General features: G+C 40.5%; 1 protein-coding gene across 1 annotated transcript in view; it reads right to left on the bottom strand.

Moving 5' to 3' along the window:
- Window positions 1-350: 350 nt before the first annotated feature.
- The window catches only part of PDE6D (phosphodiesterase 6D), a 39,845-nt gene continuing 16,699 nt past the window's right edge, over window positions 351-23,496 (bottom strand). The window contains exons 2-5 of the mRNA XM_082487305.1: window positions 9,586-9,674; window positions 4,345-4,470; window positions 3,386-3,491; window positions 351-978 (exon numbers count right to left, since the gene is read on the bottom strand). Of these exons, the coding sequence (XP_082343431.1) occupies window positions 897-978; window positions 3,386-3,491; window positions 4,345-4,470; window positions 9,586-9,674 (403 nt within the window). The 3' untranslated portion in view covers window positions 351-896. The remainder of the gene's footprint in view (window positions 979-3,385; window positions 3,492-4,344; window positions 4,471-9,585; window positions 9,675-23,496) is intronic.

The following is a 23,496-nucleotide window of genomic DNA, read 5'->3' as shown; positions in this document are numbered from 1 at the left end:
TGCTGGTGGGCTTAGGGGAACACAGGTTTTCCGGAAGGGTTTGAGCGTCCCCAGGAACTTAGAAAAGCAGAAGAGCATGCAGTGCTGCTCAGGAAACTGGTGACTGGGCAAACAGGACAAACTGCCCCAAGGGATTAACGAGCCCAAGGAGAAACCTTGGTCAGAGCAGTCAGAAAACCTTTCCTACACACGGTCAGCTGGAGGAGGAGAAATTTAACGAGGATATGGGGGCTGTGGAAAAAGCAGGGCTGTGGAAAGCCCTGTTCTGCTGCTGGCTTGAGTGACAGGAGTTTGTGCCCGCTGCCAGGCATTTTTATAACAGAAAGGAAAATGCACAGAACTAACATTTCTTCCCTTCTTTGGACGGTAGGAATGTTTTAATTGAGAAATTTGTTTTAATTACATTAGGTGATATCACAGTCTATTTTACAAGTTCAGGGTAAGAGGATGTGTGGACCAGTTACACAGAAATCCAGTGAAAGGATAAAAACCTACAACATGAGAAAAAGTGAAAAGGTTAACTTAATCCTCCAAAAAATGAAACGCATTGAGAGTTTGGTGTGAGTGGAAATGGGAGATTATACCAGGATCCAGAGAAGTACAAAGGATGAGACTAACATAATTTACAGCATTGGTTCTGCATGACCATCGTTTGCCCATGTTCAGAGACAGCCTCTGTTCCCCAGTGTGCCGCTGAGCAGGTGGTCCTGTCTCTGAGGGTTTGGTCTGGTCTTGTCAGAGGAGAAAGCAAAATAACTGATGGGCAAAGGTCACAACCCACGTTGAGCTGGTCCCCAGGGTGACCGCCTACAGGAGTGTCTTCCACTGGATAGTTGGGGGGTTCTGCACCAAGAACTGTATGGAGGAAAACTAAAACAGCTCCAAAAAGCCCCATCTCAAACGTAGAAAAGTCTCACTCTGGAAGTGCTTACAAGAAGATCGTCATCATAGAATTTGGTTTCTATAATAACATTACCACTGTGGAAGGAAAAGAGGAGAAAGAAGAGGTATTAGAAGAATGCAAACATCAGAAAATGACTGCTCCTCTCAATGCTCTCTCAAGCCTGGGCTGACACCTTACCCCCCACAACATGAGCTTTGGTTCAGAGCCACATGCAGTGAGCACTGTGTCCTGATCCTGGGGCCGGCAGGGCTGAAGGATCTCTCCACTGCATTCCTACATGCAGCAGTTCCCCCCATCCCTCCCTTGTCACCCCCTTTCCGGGCTCAGTACCAGGCAGGTTGCAGAGAGTGCTCACAAACAGCAAACTTCTGCTCACTCCTATTGCTAAAAATAAATTAGCAGTCCCAGCACCTTCAAGCCCTTCTCTCTTTGCAGTGGATTGTGAAAACCGATGGGAATTCTTTTTTATTCCCTATCTCTGTCCTCTAGTGCTGAGCAAGCTGCTTCAACCAACTTAACATGTCATTTCCCTCAAGAAGTGCTTAAATGCAAACGCACAAGCATATCTTATACAAACTGCAATGGAAATGTAGATTTGGGTGTGACAAAAGCTCTGATGATTTAACTTGCTGACTTTGAGATTTTGGTAAGTAAGAACTTTGGGGCCATTACAACACCAGGACACCTGAGCAGTGTGATCTGACCATGTCTAAATAACCTGGCTCTTGAAAATCAAAGCAGCAATTCCATCTCCACTGTGGCTTCTTGGTATCTGTAGCACTGGCAAAGCTGAACCTGGCAAGAGTGTAAGGTTTTTGCTGTGGCATGGACTATGCTTGAACTCAAATGTTCTCAGTCTGATATTCAGCCATCCTGAGAATCCTTCATGCAGAGTGCCTTGGTTAGCACCAAATATCACAACACCATTCTCTCCTGGTATGGAAGCACTGAGACAAACACGAGGTCTTTGGGAATATCAGAAAATGAATGGCTTTCTAAGTCTTGGCAGCTGAAAAAAGCTGATTTCTTTGGGCCACAAAAAACCCTTTGGATTTCTTTGGGCTGGTGATTCTGCTGAAAAGCCTCAATAATGACTTTAGGACACTCCCATGAATAGGACAGAGATCTGGGCTGCGCATTACAAGTGGTCAGCCTCCAGGGAAAGAATGGGGCACTGGAAAATCCTCAAGGTCACTTGAGAACTGGACTCTCACAATTCCCAGTCCTGAAAATGCCTTGATTTCCCGAGACTGTCAAAACCAACTTGGCAGATGTCTTTGTTTCTTTACTCCGATTCCCAAATCTGCCTCCTCCTGTATTGACTGAAAGCCACCAGCTCTGGGAGCTGAGGATGTGTGTAGCACCAATAAGGTTCTGAGCAGATTGTGCCAGGGAGCACTATCTGATCACTGATGCTCTCTTCTGAGTCCGCTCTCTCTTTGAAACATGCTGTGAATAGAAATCAGTGATGGTAGTTCCTATCCCCGTGCCTTCTCTATGCGACTGGCTTTCCTCCAGACAGGGAACGAGAGGGAAAATGCTGGAGAGGGAGGTCTTCCAGAGGACACAGTGACCTTGCGGTGAGACTGGCTGCTCCCTGTCTGCCTCTTGTTGGCAGAAGGATTCCCATACCCTTCTGTCTCTGCTGGCAACATGCTCCTCATGTGCTTGCCAGCACCCATCTAGCACTGCAGGGAGGGTGGCTTTTTGTCAGCGATTACAGCTTCCCAGGGGCCTCCCTCAAGGAGCCTTTTCCATCATCCCTCCGCAGCTCATGCCTTTCTGTCCATGCTCAGAGCATGCGTTGTTCTGACACAAGCACTAGGGACTGCTGACCTACTCAGAAATCAATATGAACAGTGGCCAGGACTAGACATTTCTGAGGAAGGTGTGTCAATTCCATTACAGGTGACTATAAAATGACTGTTTCCTACCATTAAAGGGTATTTTATCCACAGATACAACTCCATGTGACTATATGCATGGTTTATAATGCAATATAAAAGACACAAAGCTGGCAAAATGGTACAGTGATGAAACAAACACTACAGCAGCTCCTGTGAGGGATATATTGCATGAAAAACAACTGCCTTGGACAAGAGTCAGTGATCAATAGCTGGATTTGAAAATGGCCCAAACATATCTTTTTTTTTTTTTTTCCTGGATGTAAGGGGTATTAAGCTGCAAAGCATTTTAAAATCCTTTCACGGTTCACCTTTCAAAAAAATTAAACAACTCTAATAAAGGATCAGTTCCACTTTCTCCAAACTTTTATTGCTATATTAATGCAAATTGGACCTATGGGAAAGAAGGTAATGAGGTTGGCTTAGCCCCTTTTATCTCTCAACAGCTAACAGTAGTGAGGGTGATTCAGAGTTGGTAGCAGCTCCCTCTCTTCATTCCCACTGTGGTCCCCAAGGAAATGCCACACACTGCTTTTTCTTTGCCTGCTCTCAGATTCTGTAAGCCCAAGGCACTCACGTTAAAACGTTAGCTGGCATCATCTGTGATTCAGGTGCTGCCTCTATCAAGGACTGCCAAGTGTTTGTGGAGTTAGGAATCACAAAACCGAACTCAAAGAACCATTCTGCAAAGTAAAAAGAAGATCCAGAGGCATTTGAAAGAAGATATAATCCACAAATGGTCCTTTTGCTTTTCACCTGACAGGCTGGGGAACTCCCTAAACTGCCCTGCAGCGCTGCCAACATTTTATATTTAAATTACTTTGTAGAGCTTAAACTGCACTGAACCCTGCCCTCCTGTTAAAGCAGATACTCCCTTTCTAAAATAGCTGATGGTAAAGATAAAGTCACACCACTTCCTTAGCATTCAGTGGAAATTTCATCACACATAATTGGGAACAGGGAAACCACACTCCCCCTCTTGCAGACATCCCCTGGATCCAGTTGAAACTAAGTGTACAACTGGTTGCCCAAAAGACAAGGCGCTCAATGTTTTATCTCCCCCTCCTCCACCGCAGATTAAGAGTAATACTACAGTGAGGGAGATCAGATGTGCAGCTATGGAGTCACACGGACAATACTCGGTGGCACTGCTGTAACCAAAGTAAACCAGAGCCTCCTTTAGTTTGGCCTCCAGTCTGGTGGTGGCGAGCACTAGGTGCTTCTGAGGAAGATGCATGAATCCCCATAATGGGTGACTCTAAAATAACCTGTTTCCTCGCCTCAGGCAGCCTGCGGTGGATTTATGCCCTGAAGCATGATTACCCAGATTTTTTGCTTACATAACGAAGTGTTAATACACTTATGAAATGCTATCCCTAATACTGTGGCCCATTAGTCCTGACAAGATGAGTGCTTCAGTGCCACTCTGAAAAATTAAAATCACCACATTCAACCCATTTTAGTTTCTCTAATCCCTGCCGTGCTGTGGGTCGCTCCCTGCTCTGCAGCAGGACTGCACACAGAGCAGATGCATACCTTCTAGACACTGCCCTTTGAAATAAACTTTCTGTTCCAGTCGGAATTTTTCCATTTGTTCTGCTGAGGAAAAGTTTAACTCCCGAGACACTGCTTTGCATTTCAGGATTTTTTTAGGAACTCGAGCTGTGAAACAGATAAAGAAGCATTATTTGGACACAATAAAGCAAACCCAGCTGCTTCAGGTGCTATTATAATATACTCTGAAATAATGACTAGTGTTAGTACAAGATCATAGTAGCAGAAGGAATGCAAACACACAGGACTTTGTTTTTACATTTGCAGGAGTGAAATCCAAGATGCAAATAGGTTAAGTACCTTGCCCAGAGCCAGGAATGAAACTTGTGTCAGAACCAGGGATACAACACTGATCTCAGACTCCTGGTTCTCAGCTGTTTATTATGAAGAAATACAATTCTTCAAATCGAAATATGAGATGGAACTTAAATTTTTACTTGAGGAAGTGTACTGAAGATCACAAGCAGCCGAAGGGCTGCTTAGTACACCGATCCTGTTAGACCTTCTCACTTCTCCTTCCCTTTCAGACTGTGAAACCACAAATGGCTATTTCTCAGCCCAGTAGCATGGTTTCAGCCATCTCACAAAGCTCGGAGGTCGTCCTGTAAAAGTATACAAAATATCTGTTCCCCAAACATCAAGACCCAGACAGGCAGTAAACTCAGTACCAAACTAGAGAGAGAGTAGTTTTTGCAATCCAAGGTATCTGGGCTCTCACAGTGGGTGAGACACCAATAGCAAGTGGCAGTCTGTACCTGTTAGATATTTCATAAGGCTTTTTTTCAGAGGTGGAGGAGTAAGAGAAGAGACAGTTTGGGAGCACTGATTAATATGCTGAAAGGTCCTAATCAAGAGGATACAGGGGGAGTCGATATACTAAAAATCTCCCAAGCCCGTCATTCTTCAGTGGTATGATTGTACATAATCCTTCCTGTGTATTAGAAAATGTTTCATGTAAATTTATCAGAAATAAAGAGGGGAGGGAATACAGCTGGCATGCGCTTTATAAGCCAAACTGTTCCTAAATGGAAAACACATCAAAATGTCCATGAGCAGACAGCAGGCTGCTGTTTAATAAAAGGAAGAGTCCACCAAACCCCTGGCAAATCCATCTAATGTAGAACAGTTTAATGGAGTAGGATCTTGATATGAAACCAATCTAGAAAGCTGGAGGGTTAGGGAATGTAAGCTACCATCCTATCCCACGGAGAAGTACACAGCCCATAGTTTGTTTAAAAAAAAAAAGTTAAAAAAGAAAGTTAAAAGTGTAAGGGAAGAGTTTTAAATGTAAAAGCTCTCTAATTATTTTTAGTATTTTTTATTTATTTTTCCAGCACAGAAATCTTCATGGCACCATCCTTTACTGCCCTCACAAGTACAGACTACAGCCTGTTGTGAATAAACATCCCTTTGCAGTTAAGTGTAAAATGACTTCTGCAATTTAGTAATTACATTTCTTTAATCCCCAAGACAGACTGCTGAGAATGTTTGCTTTAATATTGTAAAACTACAAAATAAAAGGTTACTTTTAATAAAAGTAAGACTGGTAGTCTTTAAACCCCTGATCTAAGAGATTTTAATTTATATGTATACCATCAAGCAGAAAATTTTAATTGACATCATTTATTTTAAACTCATTTTGCTTTTATACCTCTTTTTCCATTAAAAATAGAGAAGAGAAAGAAGTTTGTTTCACATCAGTTAGGACCATTTTAAAACATCCTGAAATGCAGGTAAGCATAGACTTTATCCTACATTTAGTACTGCTTTTTGTTAAGCTGAGGATATATAATACCTGCACATTTATTTAAGCACTTATACAACTAACATACATTAGTCAGATACTTAATTCTGATTAGATTTGAAAGTGATGAATGACACATTTCTTATCTACTAAACAAGTAATTTTGGGTCCAACCACATTTAGTTAGAAACTGAAATTCAATTGAAATATCTGTATCATTATGTTTTCATAGAGTTTAATAAAACTACCTTAAATATTTGGGATGTGTAAGAAAGAAAGCTGTCTTAGCCAGACTTCTTTTATATTTCAAACTACATCTTTTCTTGGGAGTACTGCATCCAGCTCTGGAGTCCCCCAACATAAGAAGGACATGGACCTGTTAGAGCGGGTCCAGAGGAGGCCACAAAGATGATCCGAGGGCTGGAGCACCTCTCCTATGAAGACAGGCTGAGAGAGTTGGGGCTGTTCAGCCTGCAGAAAAGAAGGCTCTGGGGAGACCTTACAGCGGCTTTCCAGTACCTAAAGGGGCTACAGGAAAGATGTGAAGAGACTCTTTATCAGAGAGTGTGCGACAGGACGAGGAGTAACAGTTTTAAACTGAAAGAGGGGAGATTTAGATTAGATATTAGGAAGAAACTGTTTACTGTCAGGGTGACGAGACACTGGAACAGGTTGACCAGAGAATTTGTGGCTGCCCCATCCCTGGAGGTGTTCAAGGCCAGGCTGGATGGGGCTTTGAGCAACTTGGTCTAGTGGTAGGTGTCCCTGCCCATGGCAGGGGGGCTGGAATTGGGTGATCTTTAAGGTCCCTTCCAACCCAAACTATTCTATCATTCTTAGATAAGGAAAGTATTATTTGCACTTCCTGAATGAAAGCTGACTGTGGTGACTGGGAACGACACTGAGGATCCTACAAGTGCTAGACTCCAAGATTTGCTTGTATACTGGAAGAAACCAAACTTTATGGATTTGCGTCTCTCAGATTGCCTCCCAGTTTTGAATGCACTGTCACTGAATTGAGCTGACTGAGTACATGGAGAAGCTCCTGCTGTCAAAAGCTGGTTTAGATGGTTAATTCCAGGTGCTCAGGCAGTGATTTTCACAACTTTCAGCGGTTTAATACTAAGACTGCAGCAGCAGCCCAATACCACATTAATATTCTTTTTATTTAATCTAAGTGGTAATAGTTAAGTTTAGGTAGTAATACGGTATCATGATTTGAGTTCGTTTTTAAAAGAAACCTGTACTTAAATCAAATAGAAGTCCTGTTTAAAAAGCAAATAGAACTCCTGTTTAAAGGAAATATATATTTATTCACTCTGCTATATATTTTATTATTTGTTTGCTATGTCTAGACTGTGATTTGTCCTGAATGGCCACAGAACACACAACCGCAAGTACTACAAAATGACTCTGAGACACTTAGAGCCTTCATTTTGAAACAAATATTCTGTTTGCCTTCACTGTTTCTCTTGCAGATTGGTACCGGAACCGCATTTCCCCACACCTTTTAATTCACAGTCAGAGTACCCTCCTTTGTTGGACACCTGTCCCCTTTCTTAGCCTATTTATTGAAAATCATCTATCCATCTCAGCCTTCTTTTCTTGCCAAGCCATACAAGAACAGCTTTTTTCCTCTCTTCTCCTAAGGAAGACAATCCTCCCATCCCTCATCTTTTCAGTGGCTTCTCCTAATAGCTCTTCTCTACATCTCCTCCTGTTTGCAGTCATCCATCTTCTAGATGGATGACTGAACTGCACACCAGATAAGGTCTTAACAATTCCTTGTACAACTGGCATTAATCTCATGCCAGAGTATGCTTTAATTAATTCCCCAAGCTCCTCTGATGGAGGTGAGGGTTCCTGTTTTATACGTGAGGAAGATCTGAGACACAGTGAGATGATACGATTTGCCAAAGTGAGAAAGGTAGGAGGGAAATGGGGCAACACAACGAACCCTCCTGAGATCCAGCTCCAGCTGTCCACTCTGCCCCAAAGCACACCTTTCTGCAGTTTGCACTGAACCACGGCAGTGCAACAGTCTGTTGAAACAGAGTGAAGAGGATTCCAAGACTAGCTATGCGTCCAAGAAACTTTTGCAGCACAAAATCTGGGAATATTTTTGGCTGATTTTCTTCTGCTTTCTAAATCCTAATTCCTCAGTTCTCCTAGGTCTCCCATTACATAGTTATTTCAAGAAGGCAAAGCATCACTAACCTGCAGTTTAAGAAATTTAGTATTACACTGATGAATTACCACGTTTCTTTTGAAAGTTGTATTTCAATTGCTTTCCTACAGTTGTATTTGAAGGTGCTGGAATGTTTTTCTTTAATATAAGTATCTTGTACAATAGGCATGAGTCAATATCTGTTAAGGCCTCTCAGCAGAACTGTTTGCTGTTAGCACTAGTATGAGAATAGAGTACAGGTTAGCAAGGCTGAAGGAGACAAAGCTTGGAAAATGCTCTTAGGAATCACTGAGTCACAGCTTTGCTTCTCTCTAGCTCTGGCCTGCATCCTCTATTCCTAGATCAGGCCCCTCTTAGGCTGAGACAACCTACTGCTGGTCCTATTAATGAACTCTCGTCATAAAGCAGATGAATGTTGACTGGGAACCAAATGAGAAGCAGGCAACTTGTTTTTCTTGCGCCTTAAGCTGGCTTTGAAACCACGTATATTTCTAGAAGACTAATGGACTCACAATATTTTGCCACAGGTCTTCTGTACGCTTTCTGGGCAGAGGAGGATCTTTATATGCTGGTTGCCTCCTTCAGACATAACAGATTTTCCAATTTATGGGAGAGGTAAGTCCTAATAGTGCCAGGCAGAACTCAGTCCTTGATGTTTAACCAAAAATACATCAATGTCACCAGCATAATTAAATGATCAAGTTCATTCCACTTACTGGAGATCAGCTGTGTGGTAGTCAGAACAGAAAAGCCTTCAAAATTAATTCAGTGAGGTCAGACTTTACAGAGCCAAAGCAGAGCTCTTGGCAAGGTACGTTAACTATCACAGTGCTTTTTCTCAAATGGGGAAGAGTAAGGAACAGTGAAGTCCTCTAATACTCAGTGAGGACCTAAGCGGAAGGGCAACAGGCCTTCCTAGCAATGGTAGAGAGACAGGAGAGCAGAACAAATGTGCCATGCATGCCATTTTAAAGCAGAGGTCAAATTTAGTGCAGGAGAATATTTTTATATTTTCCATTTTTGAACCAACACTCAACCTAGCAAAGATTGGCCACTCATTCCTTACCCAGCTGAGCTCCCCGCTTAACGCTGTTTAACTTGTCCCCTTTACCAGCCACTGGTAAAGACCCTTCTCCACCCTTCTCCACGTGTCCCCAGGTTATTGTGGTGGAAGCCTCTGAAGTCACAGCCAGGACACCTGTCCTTCAAAGCAGGGGTACAATCGCAGCTCTAGTGACCCAGACATACAGCACCACCCAGCCCCAAAATGCACAGTAAGGCCACACAGTACCTTCATGCTCCACTCCAGGTACAGACAGATCTTCTGTTCCTTGCCAGAGGATTTTCCCTGTTTCTGCATCCCGAAGGTTCATCCAATTTCTGATTGGGAAGCAATTAAGGAAAACATGCTATCTACATCCCTAAATGCTGCACCTAGTACTCATTGCTAAGCTCTGGAATAGGCTACTCCAGCTGAGTTTCAATCATGTTTTCTGGTTCTCAAGAAGCCAAGGAAAAGAGACGCTTTTTCCCAGAAAATAAATGAACAAACCAACCCTTGACCAGAATGAATGCAACAAGAGTTGTATAGTCACAGATTTAGTTTTCGCTTTAGACTGAAGCTGGTTAACCTCATTTATCATTTTCCATTGCTTCTAAAGGATAAAGGCAATGTCACTCTGCTGCAAAGAAGCAAGAACATTGCTAACAATAACAGATAATTCTACACAAACAATTGCTGTTCTCCAGCATTTGAAAAATGCTAGAAAAAGAAGTGCTTCCTGTATAACATTAGAAAAAGAATATCACCCAATAGAGCTTGTTTTCCTAGTTTACAAAATAATTAATATCAAGGATTGTTCTATTGCTGTTGACCTGGTTACTGCCACTCAGGGGAATTCTTCAGCTGCTGAGTGCAAGCAAAGAGAGATCCTCTCTTATCACTCACAGCAAGTGAGGCTGTGCCAGCTTTCAAAATGCCCAGATCGGGGAATTAGTCAGTAAAGTTACAGGCAAGTAAGAAATACTCATATTTTCAAAGGGACAGTTGGTAACGACCTTAAGTGCACCTTTGAAAAATCTCTCCCATAATGTAACTCAGACATTGACACATCAGAATAACGAGCCTGCACACCTGCCTGATGCCACTTTGAGCAGGGATACAGCTGTCACTAAGCCCAAGGCCCCACAGCAGCCTCCTGCTCCACAGCTCATCACAGTGGCTCTGAGGAGTCACCAGCATAAAAGTAAGCAGCCTAAATAGAGCAGGATCTGTGAGATAAGGCCACACAAACTAACACCTTTCCAAGTGTTTCCTTTTGCTGGTTTATGGCAGTGCACCCTTCATACTCAGTACTTCTTAGACACAATACTGGAAACTACCTGAGAGAAGAGGAGAGAGCAACCGCTCAAGAAACTGACTGGGGAGGTAGAGTCACAGAAGAGGCACAACATGGACCTCGACGTAGGTATAGAAAGGAGCTGTCAGAGATATGCATATTGAATTCATCCTCTAACATACACAGTTTCCAGGCAGACTCACACAAACTTGTAATTTTTCCAGAGTTCCAGGGAAGAAACAGATGCTTTACCAAATCTTGCATTACAGGGTAGCATTTGTTTTAAAATTAGGTGTGTGGAGGAGGGAAGGGAAGATGGCTGCTTCAGTGCAGCTGCACGGAGCCTTTCCCTTCCTGAAGGCTGACCAGACTTTCTATGTCCCACTGAAAGGGCAAAGGGAAGGAGAAAGGTGGGAATGCATGCACGGGGTCCATTTACACAGGCATGGTCTCACAGCTTCCAAAACTTAGCAATTACTTGGAGCACAGGAAGAGGGAGCGTAGGGTTCTAAAACACATAATATCTACCACTGGTTCTGGGATTAAGGCAAAAATGAAAGGGGGAGAAGACAGAAAGCATCACCCTCGGAGGGCCCCACGTGCCACCTTCATATCCTGACAGAAAGCTGGAAAGTGGAGATCAGTCCCCAGCTAGCAAACCAAGGGAGATGGGGGCTGTAGGCAGGCAAGTCAGAGAAAATGAGCGGCAGTATGGCAGGAAGAACCTGCAGCGGGGCTGGGCACTTCATGTGGTGCTGGCTGGAAAACTCAAAGTCCCCAGCCAACACAACCCGCAGGATGGAGCCGCCCCAACCATAATTTAAAATGTCCCCAAAAAATCCACCATTTTTAGATACATCTTCCCACAGACAAACATACAAACTAGCCAGGGTGAAGCTATTTGCATAGAAAGCAGTGGGCAATCTATCAAATGCCATGTACGAGGGAAAAATAACAAATGAGACAATATGAGCATCTCACTGATAAATTCATTTATCTTCACAACACTCTGCGATGCAAACACTTTTGACTATTAGCAGTACAGTAATTCAGTAAATTGGGCACTTGATTATCAAAAACCTATATTACCTTTAAAAAATGATCCCCTTCAGAAGTATTTACTTGCTATTTGTTCACTATCAATATCAGTGGGAGTTGTGAGCTCACACCTCTGGCCGTAAGCTGCGTAGTGCCAAACTGATCAGTAGGCAAGGACCTCGAACTGGAGATGAAAGACTAACCAGAACAGCAAACCCACCACTGCACAGGAACTGATCCAGCCTCCCAAGTGCTATACCAGTACTCTAACTATTGGACTATCTTTCTTTTTACTTGCCATGCCTTGCCTTGCCTTGCCTTGGTGTCCCTCTTCCCTTACCAATTTTTGGAGTACTCCGAAATCACATTTGCCATTTTCAAAAGTATTACATTAGAAGTGCCCTTCAAAGAGTACACATAGCCTCACAGCTTAATTATTATCCTTATTCGAAATATATAGCTATAGAGTGATAGTGACCTACTATTTCTGGTGAGGGAAAACACTATTGTAGAATACTGACCTCTATTGCTTCTCCCTAGAAGGATTTATCTCTCAATCCAGCCCAAGAGAAATGATACAAGTTAAATTGCCATGCTGAACAATGCTAGATATGTTAACATTTGGGGTGTCAGACTTCTATAAAACGCTATCAGACTTTATTCTGTATTGATGTTCCCCTGTAAGAGTAAATCCATGCAGGACAGCCTGCCCTGTGCTTTGTATTCCGACTGTCAAATTAAAGATGAAGAATAAATAAAAAGCTCAAGCAAGACTCTATCCCTGCTGAGGAGAGCAAGCAGGTCAGCAATGCATGCCACAGTTCCTAGAAAATACTTTGTATTTAAACAATCTGTACATTGCTAACCCATGTACATTCCATAACAAGTGAATAAAAGTTTAGTGTCAGTGTAGCCAAAGGCTTTCTGGGCTAGGCAGAGGCATGTGCAGGTTCAGGACATGCTTTTCCAACTTCTACAAATAAAAAAGTGAAATCAACCTGCTATTCAGAGTGTATAAACAGAGTTAAAATATGTGGATCCATACATATTTTAAGGGATCAGAATAATCTAGCCAGTCCATAAGACTTTTTTTCTCAGTAACTGCGCGTTATTAAAAGGGAAGAGCAAATCATCAAATCTTAAAAGTGCACACACACAATCCTCTTCTATTGGAAAAACACTTCACGTTCAGGAGATCAATTCTTTGAAAAAAAATGTTTAAAAAGAAACAGGCATATGAAAAGACATTTCCTAAGTCAAAATAAAGATAATTTATGAAACGTAACTGTAATGGAATAATAATAAAAAAAAAAAGGTAAAATCCATCACAAGTGATTTTTTGGCAAGGGAATACCTGACAAAGCAGCAGCTGTACTGCTTACCTAGTTAGCAGCTTATCGCACTATTTCTGTCATCATGGATAGAAAGGCTGGTACTAGAACATACCCGAGAGTGAAGAAAATGGAGATCTTGAACCAAACCCACACACAGAGTTATCTTCTAATGTGTTTAATTGGTTTAAGATTCTTTCATCCCAGCATGAGAGATATCGTTACTAAAAATAAAAAGTGCTTCATCTTCCTAGCAGCAGTGGAGACCTGCAGGCAGGATGAAGAGGGCATTTTAAGTATTTTTGAAAAGGAGAAAGTAAATTAATATACGTTTAACACAATTAGTCTTTTTGAAGAGGCTCACGTCAAGCCACCTGGCAGGGGTAGCTAAGGAGAGCAAGTAGAGAGCTAGGCAGTTACAGCTTTGTGAAGTTAATATATATTAAAAAAAAAAGGAAGAATAATAGTATATTCCTAATTCAGTTTCTCATTCTAAAATCACAAGAACACTCTTACACCATTAAATTTTCATTCTTCTGGATTCGTGTTTTTTTTTTTTTTTTTTTTTTTTTGTAGGAAACAATGTCTGATTTAAGACTCCATAGATCAAATACTCTTCAATCCTGAAGGCAAGGAAGGATTAGGTAGAACAGCAGAAGGAAGGGTGTGCTGTTGATCTATTTATATTCCACCACCTATTGGGTCAGCAAAGTCTTACATAAAAGCTTTGTAGTAGCTGGAATTTGACTTGCTTTATATACATGACATGAATTAGCTTCCTCACAGACCTACTTTGCTTAGCCTGATGATGGGAAATAGTTTGTGCAGTTCTAAATCCAAGTTTTGTTGTCTTGAATACCTCTGATCTCAGAACAGAAATTCTTTCTTTTTTGTATCTGTCATAGAGATCACTTTGTTCAAACAAATGAAAATATACATACTTATCTTGAAGTGCTTTAGCATTGCAAAAGATTCTCATGTATTGCCACAGTGGTAATTAAGAATAACCTTGAAGGAAGAGAATGAGTACAAACAAAATGAATCATTAAAGTAGTGTGGAGTTAAAGAAGTTCTGCCCCAATCTCTCTGATTATTATGTAATGTTTAGCACTTCTTGAATATCTCAGAGGCTGCAGCAAACAGTTGGTGTCATTTCTTCCATTAAAATTGTCCATTTTTCATTTTAGTCCTTGCTTTTTACAACATTCTAAAACCTTAGGAACTGCTGCACTCTTATCTTTCATAGTAAAAGCAACCCTAATGTTCATAACCACTCCTGGAAGGGAAGGTCTTTCATCATCTTTGCCAGCTTTTTTTATTATTATTTTTTGTACATGAAATGCAACATTAAGAACAGTTCACTACATGCCGGGTGCAAACAGGATCTCAACAATTATGTGTTAGTAAGAATTGTCCTATGGGAGAAATGACAGGGAGAAGGTGGAGCTGAAAGCCCTGAACAATTCAGAGTTACATCTCTGTTGCAGAAATGCTTCTGATCTGGACTACCCAAATTTCACTCCTGATTTTACACTGTCTGTTGTGAAAAGCAGACACAACCAGGCACTCATGAGGTGGGCGAGCATGTTACTTTAAAGAATGTTACAGGTAAGTAAAGATCAACCTTTAGGGATTATATTTTTATTAGACATATTTTCCCAGAAGAATATTTGCATCTCAGTTGTTTCAATCCAGTCTGAGGAGTAAGGACCAAAATAAATTATGCAAAATAACTACCAAACTACAGGATTATGAAGTAGACCACCCAAATGGCTTCTACTCCACTCATGCCATTCGTCCTCTAATCTTTCCAATCTCTAATCTCACTTTTTATTACAAGTCCCAAATCCCTCTTCCACAGAACTCTTAATCGTGTGCTTAAATTTAAGCATATGCACAGACATTTTGCTGAATCAGGTCCTTGAGTTCACTCTATTTGCGCTCAAGTGAAATGTTGCTGTCTTTGGTGTTTAATAAACCACAAGTATACATGTTGGCAGTGTGTTAAGAGAAGAGGAATCTTTCCTCCTAGCCTAAGGCTGGAATTCAGTGCAAAATCATATCCGAAGGAACTGAATAAGCGTTCATCCATTCTGTCTAGTAATAGAAGCACCAAAACAAACACACAAACTGGGCGCTATTTCTCAAACATTACTGGAGCCTTTGGGTATAGCACTGTCAACTTCTGCTTTCAGACAGCAGCACGTTCTCTTGGGTTCCAGATGAGTCAGAAAGCATGCTATGACAGCTCTTACAAGAGCAGGCATTTTTTAAAACTCTGCTATTATAAACCAACTTTCCTGGAGTGACACAGAAGATATGGGTTACTGTGCTTCTCCAAATGACAGGAGGTGCTGGGGACTGGAATGGTGCTCTATTAAATCCTCTAATGGAAGGAAGCCAATTATCCCTTCAAAGCACTCCTCACACTCCTGTACTCACTGTAAAAGAGCCTGCTTTTAAAGTCTCCTGCACAGACCAAATTGCTGTACAACAGAAGCCAGGGAGATCCACAGATTAATGTGAACCGCATGACAAAATGCAGCAAAAATCCTCAGCAACCAACAAAGTTGTTTCACAGCAAATTATGTAATCAGAGGGATATATTTAACAGCTATAACAGCATAGCAAAAAAATCAACACAATATCCTATACTTGTATACTTTGTACTCCCCTTTTTATGTTTTGCCTTACATCTCTGCTTGCAGATGCCGTCTATACAGATCTTATACCATCACAACATATTTTTGTCTAACATCCATCAGATAGTCCTGGATTAAGATGTTCTTGGCTCATACTTGGAAAGACAGTCACACATGTTACTGAATACCATGTCAACCTTACCTTAATTGTAATAGAAAATTAAACTAATAGGGCAGAAGTTAATATTGCTACATTATATTATATTAAGTAGACCACAGAACATTTCTGCTATGCAGTAAGGTTGGTCCTGTTGTTCAGCTGCAGTATTCGTTGTGATGTGTCACATTCTCCCTGCACCTTGGGTAACCATTTTGAAGATGAGCTATGTTCCCACCATTAAAGTATTTTCTGCTTGAACTTTTGAATATATATTATCTTAAGGGTGCTCATGTTGAGGCACACTGCAAAAGTCTACAACAAACATGCAGCATAGATCAATTCAGTCAGCTCAGCCACAAAGATGCTAATCAAACTAGAGAAATACAGAAGCATACTCTGCATACTTTGGAAATGCAGTAAAACCACATCCAGCATTTGCTAATAAAATTTTTATTCAGACTATCCAGTTTAACATCTGTGCCTTTCAAACGGTTTAGGTTGAATAATACAATTATTATTCACTATTTTCATCAAAATGGACAATTAACATACATCTCTACTCCACAGCATCCTAGCGACATCAGGTAGCAAGGCACAAAGTTTGCTTTCAGTTAGTTTACATTTAATTTTCACTCTTGTCAATTTACTGTCTGAAATATTCAGAGTGAATCTCTCCAGATCTTAAATATTTAAATCAGAATTGGTGACACCTGTAGTAGGCTTAACAAAGGCAGGTACTTGTACAAAAACAATGAAGATGGAGAGCTCCTGGACTCTGGAAAGAGAAGTGTCCAGCATGAGCAGGCAGGGTGGGAGAATGTGGGTTTTTTCTTCAGTAATACACAGCAATATTGCAAACTAAGCCAGGCTTCCATTTCACTGACTTTTCCTCTCCTCCTTTTGAAGAAAGGAGTTACATGTTGAAGTAAAGAGTTACAGACCTACTGAGATGAAGCTAAGGGTCACCAGAAGGGAAAAAGGTAAAAAAGAATAAATTACAGTGGTTTGCAAACAGCTGAACTAGGGATGTAGACACTATTGTTTCAAGGTTTATGTCTCTGTCCAGATGAGTCTAGCCTTGTAAAGCTTAACTCTCTTACAAATTCCAGCAATTTTTGTCACTGCTGAGCAATAGGAACCAATTTAACCATTTCCAAGCAACCTTTGATTTCTTCAGACAGAAGCAACAATATGTGACATTCCCCAGCAGCTCTTGCCTTCAGCAGATGAGAAGACTCCCCTGTTACCCTGACATACCAGGAAAGGCCACATAGGCAACACTTTTGGAGCACGTTAGGCACTTCTCTAGGAACTAAGCTCAACCTAAAAAGACTAACCACTTCTAAGCTCCGAAAAAAAACCCCTAAGATTTGAGATCCATAACAACAAAAGTTGAAACAAAAACCAAAATGCTTTTGTGGTACATAGAATACAATATTGTTTAAAGTGGGAATAAGCTCTAAATCAAATCTACACACAAATCGCCAGCTTATGGGGCAGGTTCTCCTGTCAGAGGGAGCTGCTTTCTGCACCAGATCTGTGGAAGTGCTTTGTTTGCTACTATTAGAAATGTGTTTTGTTTCCTCTAGAAACAGATGTTAAAATGGTTCATAGAACCAGATAACAGTGCCAAAATCAAAGCAAGCTGAAGCAATGCAGTAGTTTTATGCTGCTTTCTGCTGCCTATGTTTTTTAGGCTTTTCTTTGGCTTCTCTAAATAGGCTTGACAGAATTCCTTTATACCTCAGCAGGAAAAACATGCGATCACATCTGGAGATTGCTTTACATCCTAGGTAGTAAACCAATCAATAACTTAGAAAAACTCATCATTGCTTGCAGGACTATCTCAGAAGCATGGATTGCACAAAGAAAATTATTTTCTCTTTTCCAGTGTGATAACACTCAACTCCTCCCCATCCTCCCTGCATTTTAAATGGATCTTGAAAATTAGCATGTTAGAAAAGCTCGAGCTCATGCTAAGAACTCTTTGAATATTTACATAATTAATGTCATCAGTAATACTCTGAGTTTGCAGAAACAGCAGGTGAGTCAATGGGAATGATGTATTCATCTGAGAAAGGAATGTGACCTTTAAAATCCATAGGGCTTTATCAAAACACAATTTTAAAGTGGGTTGCATGTAGCTCAGTGGAAAGAACAAAACTGAATGTAACTAAGGAGAAAGCTAATAGAGAAACCACATATATAAGGGAAACTAAAAATACAATTGAAACATAAAACACTGGGACCTCCTTACAGAAGATGCCTCACCTATATCAAAAGGTGTGGCAGCTCACAGGACAGCTTGTGAAGCCACTCCAAGGAACGTATGATTAGGGAGAGGCAATTACAAGAAGAACATTCCTGCAATTCAAATCTGCCTGGATAGAGATATTTTTTTTTATCCAGAATGCTTAAAATTAAGTTAAATGCTTTAAACTCCCAAACAATTTGGAATAAGTTTGCCCACTTCTTAATTTTAGCACATCAAACAATTTTTCTTTCTGCAAGAGAATGCTGAAAGTGATTCAGCCACTGAAGCAACTTCATTTTGTCTTAACTACTTCAGAACATTCAATCATTTCAACACAGCTGAACTATTATGATAATATTTCAAGGTTCTCAGCAATAAGTGAACTAGAGGGAGTTTCATGGAAATAATCTATCAAGGGGTTCTGGTGAATAACTTCATTTTCATAGATGAGGTTGTAACCAGAAGCCCTCAGAGGAATTTACCTCCCTGTAAATCGTTATGCCCTATTGTTCTTTACGGAGTTGAAAAGCAGAATGTCACGACAGTCATGCAATGAAATTAGCTTTAATGGAATGAGGTATTTTGATATGCCTCTTTATTTTATACCATTATTCAATTGTTTTAAAATATGCATTATATTATATAGGAAAGCTTGGCTTGATTTCACGTCATTTTTGCAACACTGTAGGAGTGGATTTTTTTTTAACATGTCTAAAAGGATCTTCACACTTTCCCATACTGATAGGGCACAGACCTGAGCAGAGGAACAAAGACTTCTTTGACCAAATTTTTAAATGGGATAAACATGGCTGCTTAGCTGGTGTTTTCATATAGTTTCACTTGAATGACCTGTACCCTTGTGTGAAGTGTGGAAAAAAAAACAAACCCAAAAGGTTTTAGAAAGGCAGTTTCATACAGCACTGTTTGTGGCCAGTCAATGCCTTTGTTCCTCGAAGGCCTCTGCAATAATTTCTCTATTGAGTGAAGTGATGTTTATTGAAAATGGCATAGCTGAGCATCAGCAGGTTCCCCTGCTGTTCGGTTTATCTATCCTCTGAACTCCAAGCAACATCTTGGTCTGAAAGTGTCCCCCTGGTAAAATAAGCAACTGACAACACAAAAGGCCTAGATGACTTCCCACTGCCAGTGCTTATGCTGTGACTACATGCTTTTTACCCCATTAATGTTTAATTTCTTTTTTCCCCCTTCACCTCATGTCTCTTCTTACAGAGGTCTCTAGCACACCAGCCTACTGAGTTCCAAAGGCAACTTCCGATAATCCATAGATTTATCAGATTCATGTATTTTAGAATATGTAATTTACTGGAGCTATTAATATATCAGGTACTTCTAAGAACAGATCTGCAGCCTGGAAATTGATGGGAGATGGTGCTTTTGCATGAAGTCATTCACTGTATTATGAGTTTGCACAGCCTCATACTGTCACTATTATCTACCTTGGGCTACCTTGGACAGGAGACGAATCCTATAATTTAACGAGAAAGCAAGGATGTCCCACTGAATAGGCAATACACTACAGCTCAGTGACTAATAACTTAAACAATTCCTAGTACTACGTTGTTCTTCAAAAACTTCAAATAATGTTTCCAAAGTAGCTTTTTACTAACTGCATATTGTAGAGACTGGGAAATAAGCATCAAGACTTGCCCACAGCCACACAATGAATCAGTATGAGAAGAGGAAAAAGGTCTCAGGAGGTGTTTGGCTTCAAGTCTCTTGCTTCAGTAGACAATGCTGCCTCTCTCTTTAGACAGCCAGGAACTGTGCTTTCTGGCTAATGGAAACTCTTACTCTAACTTGGAGTGACTGTGCAGTAGCACAGATTGCTGCAATCATGCTATGGAGCGGGTGCCAGTGGTTCCCTTCACTCCGTGTTTTTCGTGCTTTTGGTGGTTTCTTATTCACCATAACTAGAAAGCAGGGTGGTTCTGAATCACTGCCAAGCATTACTAATGGAAGTGGGGGGCAGGAAGGAAATTAAGATGACTGCTTGCAGAATTAGAAGTACTTTTTAATGTCTAAAATGGCATATCAAAGCAGGACAAAAAATAAATGTTATAGCTCTGACAATAGAAGCAAAATGTTTATAGCTAGAAAAATGAGTAAATCTCTGAAACTTATCAATAATATTCTTGTTCACTAAGACACCACCACCAGAAATATAAAACAGGGGAGTCATGGGGAAAAATACCACACTTGTTCCTTTCTTGGTTCTGTTTAATTCAGAGTTCCTGTGAAAATGCTTAATTTCCTTTTTTTTTTTTCCTTTTTAACTCTTGACACTCAAGCATATTTTGAGCTCAGACAAAGTGCTTCAACGAAGCCTGTATATGGGTCATGCTTACTATCACAGGTAGTTCCTTTGTTCATTTAAGACAAGAGGTCAGCTAAGTTAAAAAATGTCCCCCACTCTAAAAACTAGAGATGCTCCTGATACACAGTTTCTAACATCCCTTAACATACAAGGTTTCCTTCCACAAAATTTCATTAAGTGCAAAAGGGAGCCCGATGAATGAGTGGAAACACAGCACTTTTTCATGTATTCAAATTGTCCTCAAAATTGCCAGCTCTGGGAACTGTAGCAATAATTTTGCAAAATGTAGTCAGCAGTTAATCTGAAAGGACAAAGTCTTAGGACAAATGCCATGGCTGTTCATTGCTGGCAGGGACAGCAGGCACCATTTTATACAAAGTGACCATCCATTTTGTACAGAACGACATTCAGAGATTACTTTCTAAAAGACTCTTAAGAGCCGAACCAATATAAATATATTTTGCTTAAGTAAGTCCAAACAGCCTGATACCACTTTCACCCCAACAGCACTCTCAGACTTCTTGAACATAGGCAGTCAGTGGTTGAGCCACTAGTCTAAATTTCAGAGAAAATGCCAAGTCCTGAAGATGTTTGTTTAAAATACTAAAAATAAACTCTCTGAGCCAGAGTTGTGCTTCCAAAATGAATGCCACCCAGCTCTATAACAAAGATGCATGAATTGACCCGTAACACTGATATATACCCTTACACTGTATTGTAATGGAACTGTATTTTGGTATTCGCTGTTTCCATATCCATTGAAGCTTCCCAGAGTTGGATTGCAAGCAGGCAGCCACTATGGGGAAGTGTCCACCCTGTTGCATCTTGCCTTGTTTCCTCTTTTCACTACATTCTTTCAGAATCTGTTGAGATCAGAGCAGAACAAGGTCTGAGCACAGTCCTGGTATAAAAAAACTTCTGGGAAAAAGCAGTAAGTTCCAGCAGCAAGCTTTCCTAACTTAACTTTGCTTGAAAAAGTTTTCAGTTGTTCCAGCCTCACCAGATCCAGTTGAGAATGGGCAAGGACTCGTTTTTCACTCATTCTTGTATTGCTTTTATGCAATCTATTAACACATACAGTTTAACATTTTAGTGTGAAATCTTTCAAATCTTAGATATCTACCTATAGTTGAACTCTCAAATATAGGGCTGCCATTTTTCCTTTCAGAAAATGCATAAACACATATATTTGTCCTGATGGATCTCCTCTATTTGTGAAGAATGTCTGAACACCTATCCCATCAGATTACTCCACTTAGTCCAATTATAAGAAGAAACAGCAGACCTGTTAGCAAAGATGCACGCTATGACTATACAGCTAGCAAGTAGAAAGAGAGAATCAGCCTGGACATGTCTGGCAGCCGCTACCCAGAACAACTCCAGTGTTTTAGCACTGTACATCTCAGCACCATAGGCCAGGAATACAGGCTAATGATAACGAGATTGGGCCTGCACACAGCCAGCCCAGATCTAGCAGACCTTTAAGTGCTCAAGCTCCCTACTGAGCCTCACCTGTGAAATTTTGAGCCTCTTCACACTTTGGGAGCCGCTGCCCTTGTCTACTCTCTCCACCAGAGGAAAAACTTTTTGTAAAAAATACTGACTACTTAGTTGCACAAATAGGTAAAACAAGATTTCAGAAAAGGATGCAAATGTACTTAGAAGAGCCTCAAATGAGCCAGCTAGAAACTTTGCAAAATGCTAACTGAATCTACTTAAAGTTAGAAGAAACAAACCTATGGGGAAGCCAGTCTGTGTGGAGTGCATTTTAGTTCAACCAAGATGAGCTGCTTGGCTTCCTAACACTTGTTCTATTTATTCCTCTACTACAATCTTCTCAGTGTGACGTCTTTAACAAGGAGATCACAACATCCTCTATACTGGCCAGGGAGATTAAGCAACACACACACACACAATGAGAAAGCAAGAGTCTTTGAGATTTAACTCAAAATATATGCTGGTTTGCCATAAAGATGTGACGTTCAAATGACTGAATAATGTTAATCTTCCAATAATATTAGACTGCTGTTATGAGTAGGTATTACAGGACAAAACCAAGCCATTTCCTTTTGAAAATATATTTCTTTATCGCTATATAAAAGACATCTGCTGATTTTCCCTAGGGTATCTTATGTTCCTGGGAGATATGAATTTAATGGTGGACTTGCCCATGCCTAGCTGGCACTTAGAGCACAAGCTAGGGAACAAGGGGATTGTTTTTCATTTTCATAAAGCTCAATAAACACACTATTCCCTACTAGAATGGCAACTGATATACAATCAGAACAAAGTCCATCTATTTTTGAACTGACCAGTAACCAATTCTGTAGTATTTCTTTACAAGATTCATTGGTATAACAAGGATCCCAAGAACATAATGGAAGTAATTAACCTCTCATTTCTGTGTTCTGCTTTAGGGTGAGAACCAGGAAGAGAGAAAAGAAGATCATAGTTGAAACAAAAAAAAGAATTTATCTCTTGTCAGTAGTCTGGCCACATTACAAAGCAAGTACACAAAGCAGCAATAAATTAGGACTTTTTTAATAGAAAAACTAACCGACAATCTTAGCTAAAACTGCATAGCTGAATGCTCAGATATGTGGCATCCAAACTGCCTTTCATTTAAATAAGTCTGCTTTAATAGCTTATTTTCTGTCTTTTTCCATTGTAAGATAAACAAAGATGCCATTGAGGATTCATCTCCCCTGATAAGGCAATCAGAACATGAGCCTGCAATTACAGTAATATTTTGCATAAAGGCTTCCCTTATATTAATCCAAAAGAGCTCTAATTTCAAAACCCACTATTTTACTATGCTACCATCCTCAACAGTGCAAAAATTCTTCTGGATTCTTTGTGCCTGTACTCCAAGCTGCTCAACTGGGCTTTCTCTCTTTAGAGGACCTTTATTTATTCAATTTCCAAGGATAAAAAAGGCACAGTATGGTAGCATCACGGAATGTCTAGCAGTTCAACAACATTTGGCCCTTCATACTACCGTTCCTTTGGACTGCTGCCCATGTCAAAGATCAGCACCACATAATTCACACATACAGGATGCATGTACTACGTAGACACCTATGTTTGTAAAGCCTCCTATTAA

The sequence above is a fragment of the Vanellus vanellus genome, assembly GCF_965231255.1.
Source record: "Vanellus vanellus genome assembly, chromosome: 8".
NCBI classification, from domain to species: Eukaryota; Metazoa; Chordata; class Aves; order Charadriiformes; family Charadriidae; genus Vanellus; species Vanellus vanellus.
Note: the sequence above shows the minus strand (reverse complement) of the source record. Positions and strands in the feature narration are given on the sequence as shown.